The sequence below is a fragment of the Polypterus senegalus genome, chromosome 17 (assembly GCF_016835505.1).
Source record: "Polypterus senegalus isolate Bchr_013 chromosome 17, ASM1683550v1, whole genome shotgun sequence".
Taxonomy (NCBI): Eukaryota; Metazoa; Chordata; class Cladistia; order Polypteriformes; family Polypteridae; genus Polypterus; species Polypterus senegalus.
This window is the reverse complement of record NC_053170.1, coordinates 93,962,329-93,985,133: the sequence shown is the minus strand read 5'-3', so window position 1 is coordinate 93,985,133 and position 22,805 is coordinate 93,962,329. Positions and strand designations below refer to the sequence as shown.

The 22,805-nt window shown below is 40.5% G+C and overlaps 1 protein-coding gene and 1 long non-coding RNA gene across 18 annotated transcripts in view; one reads left to right on the top strand and one right to left on the bottom strand.

Moving 5' to 3' along the window:
* Nucleotides 1-22,805, top strand: part of rbfox3a (RNA binding fox-1 homolog 3a) — a 976,802-nt gene that overhangs the window by 909,263 nt on the left and 44,734 nt on the right. For 14 of the 15 annotated variants that reach the window (XM_039740610.1, XM_039740613.1, XM_039740614.1 and 11 more), the window contains 4 exons: nucleotides 2,251-2,304; nucleotides 6,408-6,500; nucleotides 7,815-7,875; nucleotides 15,241-15,294. In XM_039740610.1, the coding sequence (XP_039596544.1) occupies nucleotides 2,251-2,304; nucleotides 6,408-6,500; nucleotides 7,815-7,875; nucleotides 15,241-15,294 (262 nt within the window). The remainder of the gene's footprint in view (nucleotides 1-2,250; nucleotides 2,305-6,407; nucleotides 6,501-7,814; nucleotides 7,876-15,240; nucleotides 15,295-22,805) is intronic. The other variant, XM_039740611.1, reaches the window with a different exon arrangement.
* LOC120518054 overlaps nucleotides 1-22,805 on the bottom strand; it is a 59,426-nt gene that overhangs the window by 4,318 nt on the left and 32,303 nt on the right. For 2 of the 3 annotated variants that reach the window (XR_005631167.1, XR_005631168.1), the window contains exons 5-6: nucleotides 17,697-17,808; nucleotides 14,470-14,561 (exon numbers count right to left, since the gene is read on the bottom strand). This is a non-coding gene — a long non-coding RNA (uncharacterized LOC120518054). Of the gene's footprint in view, nucleotides 1-5,297; nucleotides 5,382-14,469; nucleotides 14,562-17,696; nucleotides 17,809-22,805 lie in introns of those variants that run through there. The other variant, XR_005631169.1, reaches the window with a different exon arrangement.

Below are 22,805 nucleotides of genomic sequence, written 5' to 3'. Positions count from 1 at the left end.
TGCTTCTTATTCCTCACTTGTTTGCACTTGGTGTCAATTCCATCTCTCCAGCTCAACTTAATCAAGTATTCAGTTGATAGGGTCCATTCAGTAAGGCTGCCGCTTACCTGATTCTGAATTCTCGGCCAATCGTTTCTATGAAGTCCGTACAGCGTCTCCTTCAGGGTGGATTACAGCTGAACGGAAAGATGATTTTTAGCATAAGCCTATCTGCCAGGATACAGCTTGCTGCCTTATCATGAACGCTGTCACTTCTCAAAACTCAAGGACCACAAAAAGCAGAAATGTTACACCCAAAGGAACCACTTTATTCTGCCGATCTCTTGTAAGACTCTTTTGTCTATTTTTCCTCAGCCTATAACACAAGTTACATCTTTATCTTCTGAAAAAAGTCCCTTCTTTCATATTCATTTATTTCTTCACTTTAACTTTAGCTCAGGGTTTGCAGATAACTAATGAGTCTGGTCAGGAATTCCCCCAGTTTGCCATCAGCCCATTCCTTTTTTTGCTCTTCCTCCTTGAGATGGCAACAGCAGGAGGACTAAACTTGATGGAAAAGCCGCTTCTCTGCCAACTGAGCTTTGACTTGACGAACAACTGGACTTGTGACCACCTTTTACACAACAGCAGGCTCTCCTCCCCTTTGCAGGTCTGATACAGAGCCGTTTGTCTCTGCTGAGAAATTCACTCAGGGCTACAACTACTTAAATATCAGAGCCCCCTGTCTGGTGGTCCTCCCATAGAGGGCAGCAAAGGGACTTCAGATTAAAGAACAGCTGACTTAGCCAGCCAGATGATAAGATTACTCCACCTGGCCTCAGGTGAGAAGTTTAATCACAAAGTGCAGATAATTTTAAATACATGGAGAAAGTGTTTCTTTTTAATAAGACACAAGTAGCATTGTTTATGTAATAATGTAAGTGCAACAAGAAGCACGCTTGTAAATCCTTGTCTTTGCTCCTTTAGTCTGTCTGACTTCAGTGACACTTCCTTGACACTCTACAATGCAATCTCAGCTCCTGGAACTGGCTGGCAATTATGTGATGTTCAACAAGTGACATTTTGGGGCACTTAACAAGGACAATTCGTAGATTAGTCAGTGTATCTGGGAATGAAACTCCATCTAAGTATTCCTGTTGTGTCTGCTCCTCCTCATGATTTTTTTAGGACTATAAAATCAAAAAGCCAACGAGAGCTGAACACAGAATGCTAATGTAGTCCTCCTCCCTTCTATGCTGCATCAGAGGCATCATCAAAATCCATACTTGGCCTTTCAGTTTCCTCCTTCACACATTTCTATAATGTGCCATGCATAGCTACATTATCATGTGTATTAAAAAAAAAAAACAGGTGGTGCAAATGTGGTATTTAGTTGTCTTCAAGTCAAATTAGCCTAAAAGTGACAAGTTTAAAGCCAAGAGATCCAACAGGCCACGCTGAGGCACAGTGGCAGTCTTGTACATGAAGTGACACATGTGACTCATAGGTAGAATATAATTATTCATGCATTGTAGGACCTGCGTAGTTTGTCACCACAAGGACACACATAGGCACACCTACAGACATCAGCAGGCTGTGGGGCTCACCTGTTAAAGTGCTGCTGCTTGACGCCCCCCACTAGTGTTAGTCGCTCGGTGTTGAGTCAAAGGCATATTCCTTTCTTTATCCTAGCATGGTGATCACTAAACAAAAATGTAATGAATTCATTTTACAAGCGTACTTCATCCAACTCCGAATAGTAGCAGGCCAGGGGCCAGTCCCAGCATCATGAGATGCAAAGCAGGAGCCAACCCTAGACGGAGCACCGGCTCACTAAAACAGGGTCACATCCGCAATCTGTCCAGGCACGATTTTGGAAAAGCCCAACTCCACACAGGTAAGTAGATGGGCGAGGATCTGAACCCCCATCTCCTGGACATTTGAGACAGCAGCACTTGTTGATTTTCCTTTACTTTGATTACTTATATATTTATCTTCAGCTGGAAACCCAACCTTGATTCACTTCTAATTCCCACAGCTGGCTGGCCACACCGAATGTTCTTGGTGCTGTAACATGGCAGCCATCTCAAGCCAAAGAGGTGCCCCTAAATAGCTGGAGAATGCCAATGTCAGGGAAGGGATTTTTTGGAAATGTCCATACATAGAAGAAAAATGTGTGGGCCTCAACAGCACAAATTAAGCTGCCAGACCCCATAACAAAAGTGTCCCTCGTATAATGATTGTTTTCTGTTTCTTTTTTTTCTGTTCCAGCAATTTGGGAAAATTCTAGACGTTGAGATTATTTTTAATGAACGAGGGTCCAAGGTAAGTGAACTGCTTCTTCTTAGTTTTGCTCTTTTTAAACATAGAGTCCAGTGGAGCTGAAGCATTGAACAGTTTGCTTATGATGCATTGACGATTTCACCGTTTAGGTACGTTGATGCATTGCAGGCATGTATGGGCTCGGTACAAAGGCTGCCTTGTTTAGAAGGGGTCTTCAGTCAGTCAGTGTTTATTTTATATACCACCCTTCTCAATGGGAACTCGCGTGGTGCTCTTTAATCAGAATTAGACGACTGCTTATTGGACCAGAGGGGGAAAGCAGAACCTCAAGGAGTGGGGCCTCCTAGTGGCCATGACACTGCACTGCTCTGCACTGCTCTGCTCAGCCCTCATCTATCGAGTCTTTGAGTGATGCGAACACAATCTCATAACCTGCTCTAGCAAGGGGAGACAATTCGGTGAGAAAGAGAAGGAGACCTTCCCTTTGAGTAATATCTCGAAATTGCAGAGGGGGTTCCCTTTAGTTTAACTGGCTGCTGTTTACTGAATTGGAGGTCTTGAGTTGCCTCTCCTTGTGAGGATGCACATGTTTGGAAAGAAGAGTATCTTGTGCTTGTCATTTGCAAGTCACTTTGGATAATACAGAACTCAATATTCTCAAACCAGCTTAATCCAGTTCAGGATCAGTTGGCTTGAAGCCTTATCCTAGCAGCACCGGACTTTATCAAGAGAACAGGCCGTCCGTCGCAGGCCCACTCCCTCACACTCCAGCCAATTTGAAATCGCATATTAATCTAACGGACACCTTTGGGAATGCACGGCCTACTGTGACACCGTGATGGCTGCTTTGTATAACAGAGTAAATACACAGAGGTTTTTCCTTTGCATACGATATCTCGACTAGTGAGAAAGTCATAATAAATGACTCTTCATAATAAATAAAATATATTAAGCAAAATTGAGTTTACATCTCCTCTGGTGTGGCACGCCCTGGGCTGTGGCCTTTCTTGTCTTTCCTCTAAACTACCAGGATGTGACTCTCGGCCAATCACAATTTGGTTTTCTCTTTACCAGACAGGACCGCACTATCTCATCTTTTTCGATTTGTTCTGAAGAGCAGTCAGCCCAGGCCATCTCTGCTGTCGCCCTGATCATAATGCCATAGAGTCATCCTTGTCCTGTTGGTACCTCGTGTTTCTCAGTGCCAGCAGTTCCTCCTATACAGAACACTCTCCACTGCACCATCTGACTAATGGCCCACATAGCATCTTCTGATTGCGAGCCCCTAGATTCAGGCTTAGCCACCACTGCGACAAGTGCCATTGTGTCACTTTGAACCTGCTCAGCTATTGGTCTGGAGGACAGAAGATTAAGCACCAGTAAAACAGCTTTTGAGATGAGGATATGCTTTTATTCTTTGTGCACCATAAAGCCATTACCCATGATGCTTTCTCTGCGTCCTGCTTGCTATATAATGAACCTACCAGACCATTAATAAACAATCTATTTTCCAAGAAGCTTTTGCAATTTGCATTCAGTATGTTTGTCTCCTTTGAAAAATGGTGGCTCCCGTTTCCTTTCGTGTAAGCTAATTATTTGTGCATGAGAAAAAAAAAAAATAAAGAGGGAGGGGGAACGCAGAAGCACAAAATGTCAAAAGGATTAATTTTGCTCTCAATTCAGTTTTAAATTTATTTTTTATCTTTTTTTTCCCCAAGGACAACTTCTGTGTTATTTATGCTAGACATAAGACTTGAGATCCCGTATATGAATACCAGATCACGAAGCCCTGCACCGCTCACATGCATTATCTCTGAAAGCAATTATAATCCCATACATAGGCAGTGTATATAAGCTAAGAGACTGGGGCTTGTCGTACATACTCGTACAAGGAGCATATCTAATGGCTTGCGGTGGGATATCTGGTTTACTTCAGCATTCCCCATCACTCATCAGTGACAAATCTATGAGGAGAAATTAAATAGCCTTTATTTATGAGTTAGAATCGCACAAAACAGCAGCTATAGGATATGGTGTTCATAGCAATAGCACAGAGCCAAATGTTCAGTGAGATATATATTGCAATCTCACTCCCTTTTTTTCATTACTCCATTAACTATAAAGCGTCGGTTGCTGGGCGTTGAAGACCGCCAGCTTTACCACAGCGCTGCGGATATCGAGGAAATAACTTCAGTAAGTTGCTCCCTTATTGACCATTGTTGACGGAGCATTCGGGTCATTCACGTATCTGAAAATAAGTCCCGTGTTACCAATGGCATACCTAAAAATCATTCAAATTCGCTTTGGTACTTTTTAGTTTGTCCTTTATTTTAAAGGTGTTAACAATGTAAGAATAGAAGGAGTGAATTAAGCCTCAGCATTTTAATTTACATTGTCATGACTGCCTGCTGTTAATTATCCCTCAAAAATTCTGCATGTACTAAACTATGGTCCAATCATCAGTTTTATGTTATTAATCATTATTAGTCGTGATCATAGAAATGCAAAACTAAATACTTAATAATTTGAGAAACTAATGTGTTAAACAGTGTCCTATTAATCCATTTTACAGTGAAGGGAAATAATAACAAGGCCAATGTGACCATATAAACGAGTAAAAAAAGAAGAAAAAGAGTCAGATAACGTCATTATTGAAATTTCAATATGTCAGAATGACCATAAAAGTACCAATAAACCAGCACCTTATTTGTCAGTTATAAAGTGATAACAAACGCAGAATCAATGGAGAGCCGCCTGTCACAGTTGCCCTGTTTAAATCATCTGACGTGTCCTTCACATGACAAGTTCTACATAAAGTTGTGATTTTGCCGGCCAGTGTTTTCTGTGACATGAGACAGGAGCACATCTTTAAAAATGGCGTCTTTCTTTCACAATTATGTGGTTGTTGAGGTGCAGCTATGCACAAAAATAAACACAATATTATCTGTTTATAAATTTTTTTCTATTTGTTTTTTTTTTTTTTTTTTTTTGGATCACAATATAAATTTTTTTTTAGTTTTTTTTTTTGCCTACAAACCTGCATCCTGAGACATGGATGATGGATCAACAGACAGACCCTCAGATCTTGTACTGGAGTGGGGCGTCTAAAATGTGTTAATCTGTTGAAAACATGAAGTCAAAATGTTGACACAATACTTAACCTAAAGTTTATGAAGAGAAAGTAAAAAACAATCTTGTGCTGCTTCATGTTTAGACAAATGTAACACCAGGACAGGCTGATTGGTAACTATGGTCCCGCCAGTGTGCTTTCCTGTGTTGTGTCCAGTGCTGCCAGGATTGGCTTCAGCCCCCCACAATGCTCAGCTGGACTAAGCAAGTGTGACAATATTAGGTTATGTAATTCTCTATGTCCTTTACACGAATGAATATGGGCGCAGTGTGAGGTTTCCCATTGTGATTAATAAAGTATATGTAATCTAACATAATCTAATCCATGGACATTAATGATATCATGTGACCTGTGATCTCAAGTATTACTGATGACACTTAATAGTTTGTGTATTAATAGCGTAAATGGGCCCTTAAAAAGGCAAGTTGCCTCTCTGTGTTAGTACCTGTGTTTCTTTTACTAAGCTCATAATGATTTTCATCCAGTCAGTTTTCTCCTACGTTCTGGCCTACTGTGGTATGTACGGTATCAGTTAAGTAATGGTGTGGGCTATCAACCTGTGAAACGTCCACTTCCTCCTCTTGGTTTTAGTGTCTCTGTCTGATCCTTCACTGACACTGAAAATGGACTCTTCAGCCATTATATTTGTCCCTCCAACAACTTCTAAAAGCAGTACGTGCACAGCAGGTGAGAAGAGATGAGCTTTATAAAGCAGTTCTCTATGTCTATGAATAGTGCTATACTAAATAAAGGCTGACTGACTGCTTAATTATCTGTTTGTGGGAAAGCGTGAGAAGCACCAGGAGTAGCCTGCTCCACTAGTGATGGTAATGCTGCCTGCGCCTGTTTTCTGGCCTCCATCTTGAACTTCCTTGTTTGTTTGGAGTGATTCTTTCCTAAAGCTTTTAGATGGTGTGCTCAAAATCAATGTGTGTTTATTTGCCATGTGCTTATTTCTCCTTTGTCTTCTTTCTTTTCTCTCCTTCTCTTCTCACCCTGCCTCTGTTGTACACAGGGATTCGGTTTTGTAACTTTTGAAACAAGTGCAGATGCAGACCGCGCACGGGAGAAACTAAATGGTACAATCGTTGAGGGACGGAAAATAGAGGTGCCTTTTCTTTTCCATCCTTGGTCACTGCTGTCCACCCATATCCACATTCCTCATCAGCATTCCCTTTTATGCTTCTTTTGTCCTTTGCACTCTTTTTGTTTGTCGACTTCTATCCAAGCCTTACCCTGACCCCACTCACATCTAATGCAGTATCTGTTCCTATTATTCATCGAAGTGCACCTTCAATATACTGTACTTTGTGCCAGCTTCATTTTATTATGCATCACAAGACTCCAACTCATATGCTGTGTTAAAACAAATCCAGAATTAAGAGAATCTAACTGTTTTTATCATGCTGCGCTCAAGATGATAAATGCTCAGCTCAGAAGTGTCACTGGTCAGACGCCCTTGTCGAACTCGCCAGCCCCTCGCTGCCCAATGCCGTAGTTCACGTCAGATTAGGGCAGATAACTCAGGAGGGGCTGCGCCAATGGATTACACTTTTATTGAAGTTTACCCCCCCAAACCACAAAATGTTTCAGGAAAAGAAAACAAAAAAGACCCAGCTTTTTCAAAAGACTAACGGTTGGATTAGGTGGTCTGTTTTATTTCGTCCACCTTTGTGCCTTGTAAAGTGTTTTTATTTTAACCTTCCATAGAAGTAGGCTTTGCGTTCTTAGAAATTAGGTCACTTTAAAGTTCAAGGCATACGATTTTCCAACAGAAGCAGCCAGCTAGTAACCAGTGAGAAAATAAAATCTATTATTTATGCAATCAGACAACTTATGGCGCTTTAAAGTGATAAATACACTAATAAAGAGTACAGCTTGTGGGTTCTCTGTTACATGAGATCGTTTCTTTCTTGGTGACCATTAGCATGTGCTGCAGCCTGCTGTAATGTGCCGCGATGCATCAGTGCCTCCTCCGGGTTTCATCTGTTCACCCACAAACCCAGGTGGCAACACGTCATGGCCAGTCAACTGAATATTATAGATTAAGAATTTATGTGATATTTGCAGAAGCAAAAAACAAACAGCAGTGGGGGGGAAACTGAGAATGTTCTGGGTCACTGGCACTGAGGCCTGTCCTGACAACACCAGGCCCAGGGTAGGAGACATTTCCCTGGATGGAACACACCAGTCCACTGCATGGTCCTCTTGTGTATGTTACTTAAACGACTGTCATGTTTATAAAGCCTATAACATTTCTCACTGAAAACTGCCCCATAATGGCAAGATCTGGAATGAAATCAATAGATGATTACAACTTGGTCAAATTTCAAAGATGTTAGGAAAACTGATTTGATGGCAGTATTTTGTTTCCCACTCGCACTGATCAGACTGACTGTCTCTGACTTATCTTCAAAAACAGGTAAACAATGCAACAGCGAGGGTGATGACAAACAAGAAGGTGGCGAATCCCTACACAAATGGTATGAGATATCTTTTCATTAAGTGTTAATGTATAAACTTTTCTTACCTCTTTTATTAATGTGTATTCATTCTGCAGTTCCAAGCTGAATTTACAATGGTTCTTTTTTTTAGTTCTTGTCTTGAATTTGCAAAATGTTTGTTGACTTGTATTTCACTTAAGCTAATTAATGAAAGATCAACAATTAATGGTACTGAGCTTTTGAAAAATGTAACCCTTCTTTACACCCCGACATCTGAGGTGGCAGTTATGAGCACGTTGGCTGTGAGCGTGTCAGACTCAGTTGGGAAGATGGTATCTGAAGTGGCCCTGACTTGAAGATGGTCTCGTTAGCAGTACAGATGACGGACTAGAATATTTTCTGCGTCCAGCAGGGAGTGACAGCTGTACAGATGCAGCAGGTTTAATACTGGGAAAAGCACAATGGAAAAAGTCATTCTGTTTAACAATGCCACCTCAAAGCCACAACAGTAACAAAAGAACACCAAAAAAGCAATCACTCCATAAATACAATGTTTATACTTCGCTTGTATTAAAGAGTCACGGGCAGGCCCTGTCTGGAGACCGAAAAGAACACATTTGGAACTGAAGCACTACACGACAAACACTCCACTTATAACCCGTCTCTCTCGAGACCTTAGCCTGTCCTCCTACTGCCAGAGAGCATCTGACTCGACACTCAAGTAGCCTCTGCCACAGAGGTGGCTTGAAATTCAACTTTGGGGTCACTTCTGGCCAAGTCCTTGATTCCTTCAGATCAGGGGCAGCCTTAGATTTGCTTCAGGGACACTGGGTTATAACTTCTTGTGACAGCTAACAGAGTATTCCAGCTGCCTATACCCTGTGAGGGACAATATACCACCATAGTTCCTATTTGGGGTCCAAATGCCTGATCCTCACTTGCTAATGGCAGTGTGTGCTCTCTCTTATGCAGGCAATATGTAGAATTGATTCCTGCCCGGTGCCAGCCTGGTACTGCCAGTTGGATGGCTCTCACACAGTACACACTCCAACTCCCTTCAGTCATGTAATAGGAAAAATTCATAAATATTATAAAATTTAATATCACGATAATGAGGGACTTTTAATAGAACATCAAAACAAAAAACAATTACTAATTAGTAGGATGATCAATAAATACGTTCATTATATGAAATATGTTGAGACTTTAAATAGATCAAGAACACAGTGAATGATAAATATAATGTAATTAGGAGAAACATGGCGAGTGATTCTGGAGTGAAGTATTACAGTAATAAGAGACAAATGATTGGATAGTTAATTAATTTGATGACAGATGCATAATAATACAACATATTAAAACATTTTTAAATGCTGCTTTATCCAATTCAAGGTTACACAGTCCAATTTATAGTCCTCTATTAACATAACATGTGCGTCTTTGTGAATGTGGAAGGGAAACTGACACAGACACTGGAAGAGCATGTGAACTCCACACAGATGACGTGCAGGCTTTTGTCTCTAATCTACCTCTAAAAGCCAATTCGTGGGAGAGAGGACACATTTATTTCAGGGTTATTTTGTGTGTCAGCCAGCCAGCCAGCTCTCAAAGGCACTCTTTTAAAGTAACTTGAATGGAACTGAGCTCCCCTCCCACAAGAGTACAACATAATGTACCTGTGGCAATGCCACCAGCTCTGTAGTGCCTAGTGACGACTTACTTACTGCGCTAATTCACCTTCGGACATAACTGTGCAAAGATAACTCAAAAGCCTAATTCACTGATATTCATTAAATCGTTATTTAGGTGTAGAAACAAATTTAAACAGAAACAAGTAAGCACAGTGTGGCATGCATTTTGGAAACCAGTATTGGAAGTGGTGTTGTGAGTTCAGCTGTTTTTGTTCACAAAACCCAGCTTGTTAAAGCTAAGTTCGGATTTTTCTTCATTATACATTGTACTGTACTTGTCCTACTTAAGTGCACCTGAAATGATTTCAAACATATTTTTGTCAAGGCTGAAAAGTGTGGCATCCACAAAAATTTTCTGTCTTGGTACTCTGCTGTGCAAACACATAAAGAAGTTACTCCAGAAGTTTTCAGGGATGCCTAAAATGTGTTTGTCTCTCTTTTTGAATTCTATAAACACTCCCACTTTCACCAAACAAATCTTTTAATTCTTGCGGATACGCCTCTTCATTGGGAAGAAGCACTACTTTTCCCTGATGGTAACATGAATTAGAAGATCTTCAAGTCTCTGACTTAAAGTTTAAATCCGCGCTTCTGTCATATCTCCTATGTAATATATTATATTCAATCTATTTTCACTGTTCCGTTATTTCACTGAGTAATAATTTCCATTTGTTTGTGCTAATGCGATCTTTACTGTCATTTTTTGAGACTTTCGAATTTTCGTACTTTCATTATCTCTAACCTGCTTTGCCTGTGTATTGCGCCAACGTTTTTGAATTCTTTACGACATTCTTCTTTGTCATCTACTCTTTGTCTTTTATTTCCGGCCCCAGGAGTGGTTAAATCCCTTGGCACAAAGTCTCTTCTCATGGGACGTGAAAGTATCTCTCTGAAAAAGTCTTCTCATCCCAGGATTTTTTTTATATAATAGAGAGATGTATATACAAATTTAAGTCAAAATTGATCTCTCCACCACAAGCGATGTGATACAGTACTATATACTACATTAACATGTCATATATATATTTTTTTACATTTACTTCAGTGGTATTCATTTATTCCTAGTATCATTGTTGCTTTCTATAGGCGGTGTTTAATTTGTGGGTGATAAAGAACTTAATTACTAGATGAAGAAGAATATTACGAACACACTTCGGAGACCTGTTAAGGGTACACTTTGCACAAATTTTAGAAAGCTTTTCTTCACACAAAGAACCAGGGATACATGGAATACATCACTAAGTAGTGTGGTGGGAAAGCAGGACTTTAAGGAACCTTCAAATCTCGACCTGATGTTGTTTTAGATGCTCTCAGTGAATAGGATGGGTGATCTTCTTGGGCTGAATGGCCTCTTCTCGTCACAACTGCTTAATGTTCTAGTGTTGCAAGTGAAAACAAAGTGTGAATATTTTTTCTTCACACTTAACTTTTAGCAAATGTAAAGCATGACTGGCAGCTTGAGAGCTGTGCTGCTGAATAGCTTTTGGAAGGAGTAACTTCAAATTTCTTAAATCTGAATTTTTACTGACCTTTCAAAGTGATTTTCAGATTTATGTAAGATTTACTCAAGTAGTTTTTATATTGCAATCACAGTATACACCAGTCAGCCACAACATTACCGGCACTAGCAGGTGAAATGAACCACATGGACTACCTTGTTAGAGTTGCACCTGTCAACTGGTGGGATGTATTAGGCCGTAAGTTAACAGTCAGCTCTTAAAGGCGATGCGTTGGAAGTGGGAGAAATGGGCAGGCATAAGGATCAGAGTCACTTTCACAAGGGCTAGATTGAGATGGCGAGATGACTGGGTCAGGGCATTCCAAAGTGGTCCAAAGAACGACAACTGGCAACAGGGTCATGGATGCCCAAGGCTTACTGATACACAGAAGGTTAGCTCACAAATTGCTGAAAAACCTAATGCTGGCCATGATAGAAAGGTGCCAGGGCACACATCACAGCTTGCCTAACCCTGTCTAGCACTGAAAGCACTTACAATGGGCACGTGTATGTCAGAATTGAACCATGGAACAATGAAAGAAGGTGACCTGGTGTGATGAATCACATTTTCTTTTACATCATTTGGACAACCGGGTGCATAGGCATCATTTACTTGAGGAGATGGCAATAGGATGCACTATGGGAAGAAGGCAAGCAGGTGGAGGCTTTGTAATACTTTGAGCAATGCTCTGCCTTGAAACTGTGGGTCCTGGCATTCATGCGGATGTTATTTTGACTCGCAGTACCTACCTAAAGATCGTTGCAGATCTCGTACACCCCCTCATGGCAACAGTATTCTCTGATGGCGGTGGCCTCTTTCAGCAGCGTAATGCACCCTGCAGCACTGAAAAAAATGCTCAGGTTTGATTTGAGGAACAGGACACAGAGGTGTTGACTTGGTCTCAAAATTCCTCGAGCCAACTGAGCATATAGGTAATGTGTTGGAAAAATGAGGAGAACCATCTTGCAGCTTACCGGACTTGAAGGACCTGCTGCTAAAGGCTTTGTGCCCAACACCACAGGATACCTTCAGAGGTCTTGTGGGGTCCATGGTTTGATGAGTTAGAACTGTTCAGGGGCCACAATGGGGACTTGCACAGTTTTAGTCAGGTGGTTTTAATGTTGTGGATGTACTGTAGTAAAAAAAGAAATGCAATACAGACAGTGGTGCCATCTTAAATGCCAAGTGTACTGTTCTCAGATTCAGGTCATTTTCACCACTTAAAACTTAGTCCTCCACCCTAGCCAGATGGCCCTCCGTTAACGGCTGATATACAAACTGCCTTTTTCCAGCCTGAGAAACTGGTCCTGTGATAAAATAATTACAAAGCCACTTTTTAATTGTGTTTACATTCTCAAAAATGTGAAAGGGCTTCATTTGCTGTAATGTCACCACAAATTTGGTTCTCTAAATTAAAAACCACACACACACATTCTGACTAGTCATGCCTGCTTCAGTAAAGGAAGATGTGCCCGACTTGTGTGACTACTGGGGCAAATCCCACACTGCATCCTTGTTTCCTGTCAAATTGGGCTGTTTCCGACTTAACAAAAAAAACTGAACTGAAAATGAACGACTTTTTCTGGGGGGGAATTACAAGAGTCGTGTGCTTTAAATAATGGTGCCGAGGACCCTTCACCTCTGCGCTGCCCAGTTAGCAGACTGGAAGGAGACCTTTTATGACTCTAAGTGGGGGCACAACCAGGAGGTCATCTGGGACGTTGCTGTCTGGTGTTTGTACATCCAGTGTGAAGGGCTGCAGGGTCTCACTAAGCTCCATGCCAAACCATCCATTTACCTTGCACTCCGACTCCAGGTGACCGACTGCACTGAAACAATGACATAATGGCGCAGATGGCTGCTGGACCGACAACATCATGATAAAAGGATGAAGGCACGCTTTAATTTGTAATTATTATCAAAAAGTAGCAAAGCGGATTACAAATCTGTCTTTCAAGTGATGCATTAAAAAATACATTTGAATGAAGATGCACCCTGTGATATCTTTGTTAAACATTTAGTTTTGGCTGAAGTGCATGTACTTTAATCGGTTTAACATGAAGGCAGAATAAACTAATACATAATTCATAAACTAATACTGGCTGAGCTGATTTATACTTAATTATTAATTTATTTTCTTCTTCTGAATCTTAGGAAAATTGTCATAACAGCCACACAACGGCCATTTAGATAGCTTCAGTCCATTGATTAAATCACAAATGAGGCTCATACAGTCAGGGAAATTAAAATAAATTAAACTTGCATCAGATAAACTCTTATTTGGCTCCATTAGAAAGGGTGATCAGCCAGCCAAGTAGTAGGAATTGAAGTGCTGGATCTGCAGGACGCAAGTAGTTTATCGGGTGCGTGGCTGCTGAGGAGGAGCGGAACCTCGCTACACGTTCTAGAACTGAAAGGCAGCGTGCTCCGTCGACTGTAACACACCAGGCTGTGGGTTTAGTCCACCTCGGCCTTTACAGCAACCCGGGGTCAGCTGCGGAAAGCACATGTGCTGCCGATTGCTGCTTGGGATGGTATTCACGATATGAAGTGAAGATGGTTCATTTGATTTCTCTGTGGTTTAGTAGGATTACGCAAACTGCACATACTTAGGCACATTATTCTTGTGCTATGTGCGAACCTCCAGCATTCCTTTATTTTGGTCATCCCTGCATGATAATTTTATTCTCAGAATATTTCCTTGGGTGCTTCAAGATGCACTTCCCTCCAAAAGGAATTAGGCCAACTTAATCTCAACATCTCTCCATCGAGAAAGATGACCTAAAACTAAATTTTCTAAATCACAAATGTCTTCTGCTTATGGACAATAAAGAACTGAGAGGGCTGGAAAACATTTAACCACCAAAAGTTCCAGAAGCATTCTGAAACCATCTAGAAGGTTCTTGAAGTACTTTGCACCCAAAGCCCTTATTTACGTGTTAGTTTGAACTCCTTAATTATATTGGCCACTTAATCAGTCAGCCTCAGTGTTAACGGTGCTAACAAAGCCTTCATGTATTTTTAGTTTGTTTTTCACGGATTCAGAAAATGCTGTGCTAGTTTTTAATGCAAACTTGTTTCACCCGTAGTTTGATGTCAGTGGCGTATTAAAACTTAAAAGACAGACAGGGTTGAATATTTCACTTTGTTTTGCTAAGGAGCCTGACGCTCGGTCACTGGCAGCTGTGGGTGTTCATCCTCATCAGCGTCATCATAAAATAAAAGCCTAGTGTAAAGCTTTATGTGGGGGCATTCAACTTGAGAGATACGATATAAAAGAGGAGCAAACAGGTTAGTTTGAAATATTAAGAAAGTAAAAGTGAGCAGCATCTTTATGAATCAGTTCAGCAGACCTGATCACCACCTGCCTGTAAAGCATGCACCCCCTCCCATTTAAACGTTTTACATTAATAAAATGGAGATTTCTTTAAGAAAGCCCTTACCTTAATGTGAAAAGGAAGAAAATCCAATAGCTTCAGGGGGCTTCGTAAATTGGGAGCCAAAAGAACTGTTCACTTAATGTGTAACATAGAAACTGAAAACCAAGAAAATAAGAAATGAATCACTTGGTTCCACTTAGCATGTTGCCATCCAGCCGTTATTTTCTCCTTAATGTACGAGTTACCAAGTAAGCCCAGCGAGTGGCACACGATGGCCCAGTGAGGCTCACTTCATTACTTCAGTTAGTCCAGTAGATGGTGCCAAGTCTGAAGCTTCATAATTTGTTGGGGGGGTCAGTCTACACGTCAGATTTCCACTTTGCCCCCGACTTAGTTTTTGACAAAATTGTTTTTTTTGTTGTTTTTTTGAGAAATGGCACGGACACGTTCACGGTCTATAATACATAATCTTTACGTGCAAAGCTGCAACAGGTCTTTCTTTTATTAATTTGTGGCATACAAAAGAGTTATTCAAAATGCACAAATTACATATGTGAATGTTAACAGTATGGGTTAAACTTTTTATTTTTTATTTTTACACATTCTAATTGAAATATCTTTGTTACATGGCTTCAGTTTGCTAGTGAGCCAAGTACTGAAATTGCGATGATCTTGCATGGTTCCCACTTTTTAAGTTGATTTGATTGAGATGTTTTAGTTTTATGGACCTTGGATGCCAGTCAATTACCTCTTAGCTTTAAGTGCAGGAGTCTGCAAGTCCCTAAACACCTCGTCTCACGTCAGTCCTCTGTTTTTGTTTTCCCTTTTCTGCAGGTTGGAAGCTGAATCCTGTGGTGGGAGCTGTTTATGGCCCTGAATTTTATGCAGGTAAAAAGTTGTTGCCCACTTCTGGAAACTGCCTTTGGGTCCAATATAATTGGGGGCTTAAATAATTAAGGAATTCATAGAATATGCACAATTTAGCTGGGTTTTGTCTAGGGGCAAATGAAGTTGGCATCAGTTCACCCTTCCTGCCAAAGACTTGCTCCGAGGCCCCTGTGGGCTAAATGATATGTCTTACCTGTGCCGACATCACAAATGGTAAGAAAACTACAAAGATAGATGCAGGATCATCTAAAAACCAGTGCAGACTTGCACTGGAGAAACAGAAGCCAGCTTTTCAAATTTTTAGAATAGTTGTGATATTTCAGAGTTTCCTCATCTGCTTTTTGATACAAGTTAGTAAAAGCTCAACAGTGCTGGGAGCAGATTTTCTCAATTAATCATTTACTATAAATAGGCCATCATTGTCAAGGTGACAACAGAAAACAGAGATGTCAAAATGAAAGATGCAGAGATGTAGCACTGCTCTTTTCAAGAGGAAAAAAAAAAAAGATTTGTTCTTTGTGAAGATTTTGAGCATCGATCATTTGAGAACAAATTGATGTTGACCTATTGGTGTGTTCATACTTGACCTTTAGCATAGCACTGTTGCATAACCTTTGAACCTAAAAATGTAAATGAAGCCACAGCCAAGTGCATTACTTCAGCATCAGGTTGACTTGTTTGCTCCTTTTAAATTGAATATTCTAGAGGATTACTGCACAGATTTCTCCTTGGGACCAAATAAAGTATAATCTATCTGGTCAACTAGTGACTTGATTCCTTTACACTGTATGTATAGACAGATAAATTTAAATGGCACTATACAATAGACGGATAGACCTATAGATAGGTACTTTTATGATCAATTATAGGGTTATACTGTAGTAGCAAACAAAAAGGCACAAACACAGTGTACATGTGACAAAGACTATGTGAAAGTGTTTACAGTGCAAGTGAAAAGTGATTAGAATTACATGCAGCTTACCCTGATTTCACAGTATCGATATACAGTATGTCAGTCACTGTGCTACGCCCTATACACGATTTTATATTTTCCACATGTATTGACTATGCACTGGATATTTGTCCTCCCATATGCCAGAGATGTGAATGTTAGTGTTTGTTCCTTTAAATGAGCCTGGTTTGAAGGAGAGTGTGTGTTTGTAAGTGTGCCTGAGAGGGACTGGCATCCTGTATAAGGTTTGTTCCTGCCTTGCACTCAGCGCTGCTAGGATAGGCTATGACAGCTAACATCACAGAGCATACCTACACACGCAGTCACTCAAGTCCAATTATTGTAGAATTAGAATCAGACAAACATTGTTATCTTTCACATATGAGAAAAAACTGGAGTACCCTGAAAAAGCCCATGAAGACGCAGGTATAACCGGAAACAACATACAGAGATAGCGCCAAGGCAGCAAATGGTACAAGGCAGAGGAATGTCCTGCAAAATACTCTCAGGGCATGTAGAGGGGTACACTAGCAGCAGGAGACCTCCTGCCCATAACACTATGAAAACGAATGTCACTACGGTATAGTAGAACACCCTGTAACATGTGCTGGACGATCCTGGAGGGATAAAAGAGAAGAAACGGCACAGAAGAAGCTGCCAAAGGACAGACAACCAAAATGATGTCCGATTCCTCCCTTAGAGATAAGAAGTTACTAAGGGGTGATTGCAAGTAGCAGCAAGACTTCCAACTTCCAGGCAACAACACATAGTCCCACTCTATAGATGGACTATGTTGCTGCCCAGGAAGAGAGACTTGACATTTTAGGGACAACTGCAGGCTTACTAAAGGGAGTTCTTTCCCGATTACCCTGTAGTAATGTTGGGTCCTTTCCTGACCGCAGATGTGATTGCAGGGTTTGGTTAGCAGTGACTTCACACAATAGTTCAAACCTACTTCACAACCGAGATGCATTTTAGTCTGGAGGAAAATTTGGGATGAAGCACTTTTGCTTTCAGGCAGTTTTTGGAGGTCCAAGAAAGCTGGCAGGTTGATTTCTATACAGTAAATACATTTTTATGCTATAAACACAAACTACAATACTGCCTCATACAGAATACCCAAAATGTGGTATAGTTCACATCCCTAATCAACCTAACCTGCAACCTTCAGGATGCAGGACAAGAACTTCCAAGAAATGCCAAGCAGAAACCAGCAGAACAAGCATGGGTTATACCTGCAACAGCCATCCTGAGATTTGAACCTAGGAGACCCTTGTGTTTTAAGGCAACAATGCTGCTACATAGACTGTCACCTTGTCCTAAATAAGGAAGTGGTCAGGGTCTACCATTGTCATAATAAAACTGAACAGGTGCTGTCTTGGTGTTTGGTGAATTTCTATCCACATTCCGGTGACATGCGGTTTGATGAAACTGATTTGGTGACCAGTACCTTTAGCTCTCTCCGTAAATGTGCGCTCGCAGCTATAGCCTGGCATCCCGTCAAGTGTTGATTCCTGCCTTGTGCCTTCTGCTGCTGAGATGAGCTGAACCTCCAGAAAACCCTGTAATGGAAAAAGCAGACAAAGTGCATGTAGTGTAACCCTCAGTGGACTGTAAAGCACATTACCTTCCACTGTGTCAAAGACAGAGACAATTGTTCTTTACACTCTTGTTATATGTTCATCTCACTTTGGGTGAAAGTGCCATCTAAGTAAAAAAAAAAAAATTTTAACTTTTTTTTTTTTTTACAATCATAGGCAATTTTGTATGACTGATGAGTAATGGACAACGTCCAGGGTCTATAGAGACCTATCACTTTTCCAGATAAACAGCAGGAGTATCCGTATCATCAGTCCCAATTGTATATTGCATTTTCTAATATACAAGAAGAGGGAAAAAAAATACACATGTATCCCAGCTGTGTACACATGTGTTGTAACCGATAGCAGCTGCACATTCTTACTGCATTTGTGCACTTGCTGTTGTGTCCCGGATATGGTCTGAATCTCGTTCAAGGTCAGCAAGAAATTAAAACCAAATTTAATTAAACTGGCTATCTGCAGACACATAATGCAAAAATCAATACAATTATGTCAGTTAAGACACCAGCCATAATAAAAGTTAACAGTAAATGACTACTTTTTGACCTTAACAAGCAATAAGTGGGTATTTATTTGAGATTTATAATAGCTAGGCGAATTAGCAGATGTAAATGACAATACCTCTTCTGAGCCCTAAATGCCACTACACCAGCGGTACGGCACTTTCCTATGAGCAGCACATCTAAAATGAAATCCCAGAATACGTTATCCAACTTCATCTGACTCCGACCCAGCAAATACTTCAAAATAATTTCCTGTCGTTTCAATATAATTAGATAGTGGAGGGTTATGAAACAAATCATGTGTGACGTGTCTGTGTTTAGTCATGGAGCACATGGGAGGCAAGTCGGCTCGTCCAGGTCATTGCTAAACTTTCCTGAGTTACTCACAATAAATTACTTCCAAGAAACGGCCGAGTAGTGGAGGAGGGCGGGATCATCTCGGCTTCTTCTGACAGCTTTCTGAAGCGGCTATAGTGGTAGTGAGGACCACACTTTAAGAAATGCGCCATGCCGTAACATCTGATCTATTGTAAAAGATTTGTTTAAAAAAAAAAAAACAAAACACAACACATGACACTTATAAAGCAACCATCCATACCTGAAATGAGGCCAACCATAAAAGACATATTCATCATGACATAATAAGTCTAGTAATTATTTTTGAGGGGTGTATGAACAAAGGGAGAAACAAAAAATAATTAACAAAATAGAAAGGAAAACATACGGCCACTCTGAGCCTGCGTAAACATCCTTCTCCTGCAGTGGTCATTTTCTTGTCACTTGTGAGGGCCAATTTATACTTTCTGCGTACATGGATCCATAATTGTATGTGGACAATAATCATTTTAACAATACTCTGGATGTTGATTTGTACAGAGAACGGTCTACACAACCCCAAAAAAAAGAAACGTGTGCGAACTGTAAGCCATCCAAAGACAAAATGTACTGTAAAAGGGAACATAGGCAGGTTCACTGATTCACTTGTAGTCCATACACTGCAGTCCATTAAACCACACTAGTGCGGTAATGGCTTCATGCAAGCACCTGGCATCAGAGATTAAAATAAAAAGTAATCTTCAAATCTGATGTGATTTTATGTAAAGAACAAAACACAAACCAGCAATAAAACAAATGCAGTGACGTGTCCTGAAGACAATGCATGAAACTCGGCACTCGCCCTCCACCGGACTCAAGAAGCTATGCCACAAGACATGCCCTCTAAAATGGTTCTTCATATAGAATAGAACAGTAAATAAACAAAAAAAGGTTTAACCTACTGCTGATGCCAGTGTAAGGCTTTGGTGATTGTCATTGTGAGTCCAACTAAGACAACCAAGGGGAAGTTGCCAGGCATGTCTCATACAGTTTGTAGGTTTCCTCCATCACATTAGCACATGAAGCAGGCATTTGGGGAGGTACAGCTCTTATACAGCTCAGCATTCACGCACTACACGTTTGTTTATTTATATGTTACAACGTTAAACACAACACACTGCAAAGGAGTAGCTCATAAAGTTGATGTTACTTGTATTTTTTAAATAATGCCCATCTGACACACAGCCATTCCAACAAGGACAGCCCTGAATGACAACTTTAACACAGACACACTAAAAGCATTAATAAAATACAAATCTGTAAAGGGTCTACTGTGCGGCATTGGTTCTGAAAATCGCACTTCTGAGCTGGGGCATCATGAAGACCTGTGAGAGCTTTTTAGCAGGATCACTCTGCTTATGATTGGCTGCACAGCCAAACAATGGGCTTCATGAATGAGAATATCGTCGGTGATCCCAAGTGACGTTTTTTTTTTCTCTCTCTCCATCAGTGAAAGACAAGATGAGAGAAGCAACTAAGTGCTTTTTAGCAAAGACATAGGCAGAGAAAATGTAGACTTTAATGAAAAGAAATAAAATCTCGTTTGACTTATTTACAGGAATCTGGCTCAGTCAACCATCTACTGCTTACAGTCTGGAGTGTAGCCAGTTCTCATGTTAAAGTTGATTTACTTTACCATGCTAATTGGCAGAGGCATGTTGGGAATCTAACGGTGGCACTTCCATGCAAACCTCTGGCTGAGCTGTATGAAAGCAATCTCATATTCTACCATAGAAACATGAATATCTAAAGAAACACAGCAGTAGGGCAAAGATCTAAGTGGCCACTGACTGGCAAAGTGACGCACCTTTTGGCCGACAGAGTCGCAGAAAGATAGACAAACAACGATACTGCGCTTCCACTGCCTCCTCCAACACTACTGCCATGCCTGTGCTGCAATCAGCCATTCTGTTTTGAGCAGCATGCAGCACGTCAGACACCTTTTGAGCACCTCTCATGTTAGAAACTGCATGCAGAGTGTCCCCCAGTGGCTAGAATACAAATCTGGCCCGATCAGCTATTCTATTTTAAACTACTGTCTTTTAACACTTTCTCAAAACCCCCGATGTTAGTTCAAAAAGAGAAAACTAACCTGTATGTACAGCGTCTCCTGGTTTATGGAACACGTGGCAAGTCGGGTGAGAAATCAGATCATTTTATAGCACAGCCTTCCACTCTTTGTCCTGAGGGACCCCTGTGGCTGCTAACAACATTAATCATTTTATCTCAAATTGATTTCATTGTTTAACTGACTTTTTTTGCTTCTCTTATTTATCATTTAGAAAAGAGCAGTAGTGTGAGACTTACATTCGTAATACATTTAGAAACATCTGAATTTTTGCCATAGTTTGAAGTTCTCTCTTGTCATTTTCTTACTAATTCACTGTTACTAATGACAGTTCATTGTGACAGGAGAAGACACCTGGACGATCGACACTGAATGCAGAACAGCTGTAGCTACTTCAGTGCCAGACACACTAGCTTGACCATTAGGAAGTAACCTCTTAAATAATCAGAATTCCTGTAAAAGCAGAATGAACATGATGATGATGATGATGATGATGAGCCACTTAGCCACATTCTATTGCTTATCTGGTTCAAAAATACTCAGACAGCACTTTTCCCCACCACTTCCTCCAAGATAATCGGGATAATGAAAATTGTAAAAACAAAACCGTAAATTCTCTCCATGTAACATGCCTACATGTTTATTACATATAAATATTTTTAGCAAACCTACTTTTTAAATTTTTGGTGTCGGGTCTTTCATCGTTTTGTGTTGCTTTACTCATTAAAAACTGTCATTAATAGGATATAATCAAAGGAGAAAAGACTAATAGGAAAATAATAAACGATATTTAAGAACCTTAAACTACTGCAAAAATACAAATATTTCTCAGTTTCTTATAAATGCTGTGTGTACTGCTCTTTTCTAAATGCAGAATAAGAGAAAGAAAAAAAGACGATCTAATTAAATACTGAGATCAGTTAAAGGTAAAATGACTGAATGATTATGAAACTGGTGAGAACAAAACCTGCAGGGCCGGCGGGCCCAGGACTGAGCTTCTCTTTAGTACTTTTGGGAACATCTCGACACCATTGAACTACAAAACAGAAAGTAACTTTGCTTATAGTGCCCCCAGTGGTTGGATTGTTAATTCACCACTAATGCTATGGCTGTAGTGGAGTCGTTCATTCTACTCTGAACATTATATAGTATCTAATATCTTCTGAAAGCTGTTTATGTGAATTATACAAGAGAACGTAACCTGTACTTAGAGTGATCCCTGGTGGCTGAATCCGCTGCCGTCTCGTCATTTGTATTTATTATACAGTATGTAGAGCCATTAACACCTTCTCAGTATCCCTCCTCCTCAGTTACAGCACAGAGCACTAGATTGGGTTTACGCTGCCCCTGCAGCTACTGGATGGGCCTGCTGATGTTACTTTATGTCTGATTGAATTAAAACTCTACAGATTTTCCTAGAGGATATACTGTATATAGCGCCTTTTATACTTCATCACATTCATAACTATTTGTGGTTAGCAAAAGAAAATGAATAGTTGCCCACACTAATGCTCCCTGGGTTGGTACAGGGTGGCTTTCCCACTACTACTGTAGTTTTGATTAAATCAGAATGCCGTGAGCATTTCATGTTGTGATGGCAGTACCAGTGGTTTAAGTAGTTCTCTCCAGTCTGTGCTGAATCTCGACTTTAAATGAATAACCTGTGCAGTGCATTGCAAAAGTAGTGTCTTCTACCACATGCATTCTGTCACCTGTGCAGGTAGAAGGAAGGTGCTGAGATTTTACAAGACATACCAGTGCTTGGTGTGCTTCACAGATGTGTACCCATGGAGACCAAGTAGAGAAAGGTGACCAGTGTTGGTGAAAAGTTAGCTTTGTGAGAAGGCAAAAGCCAGCAAAGGATGCAAGGATTGTTGTGCAAAGTTTTAAAGGTTGTCCACGACCCAGCTCTCCAACTCAAGCCAATTCTGGCCATTCCTCTGTATGGTGTGGACCACTTTACAAAGAAGTTCTTGGGGTCTATCATCTTACTTATTTTAAAAGTTTTTTTT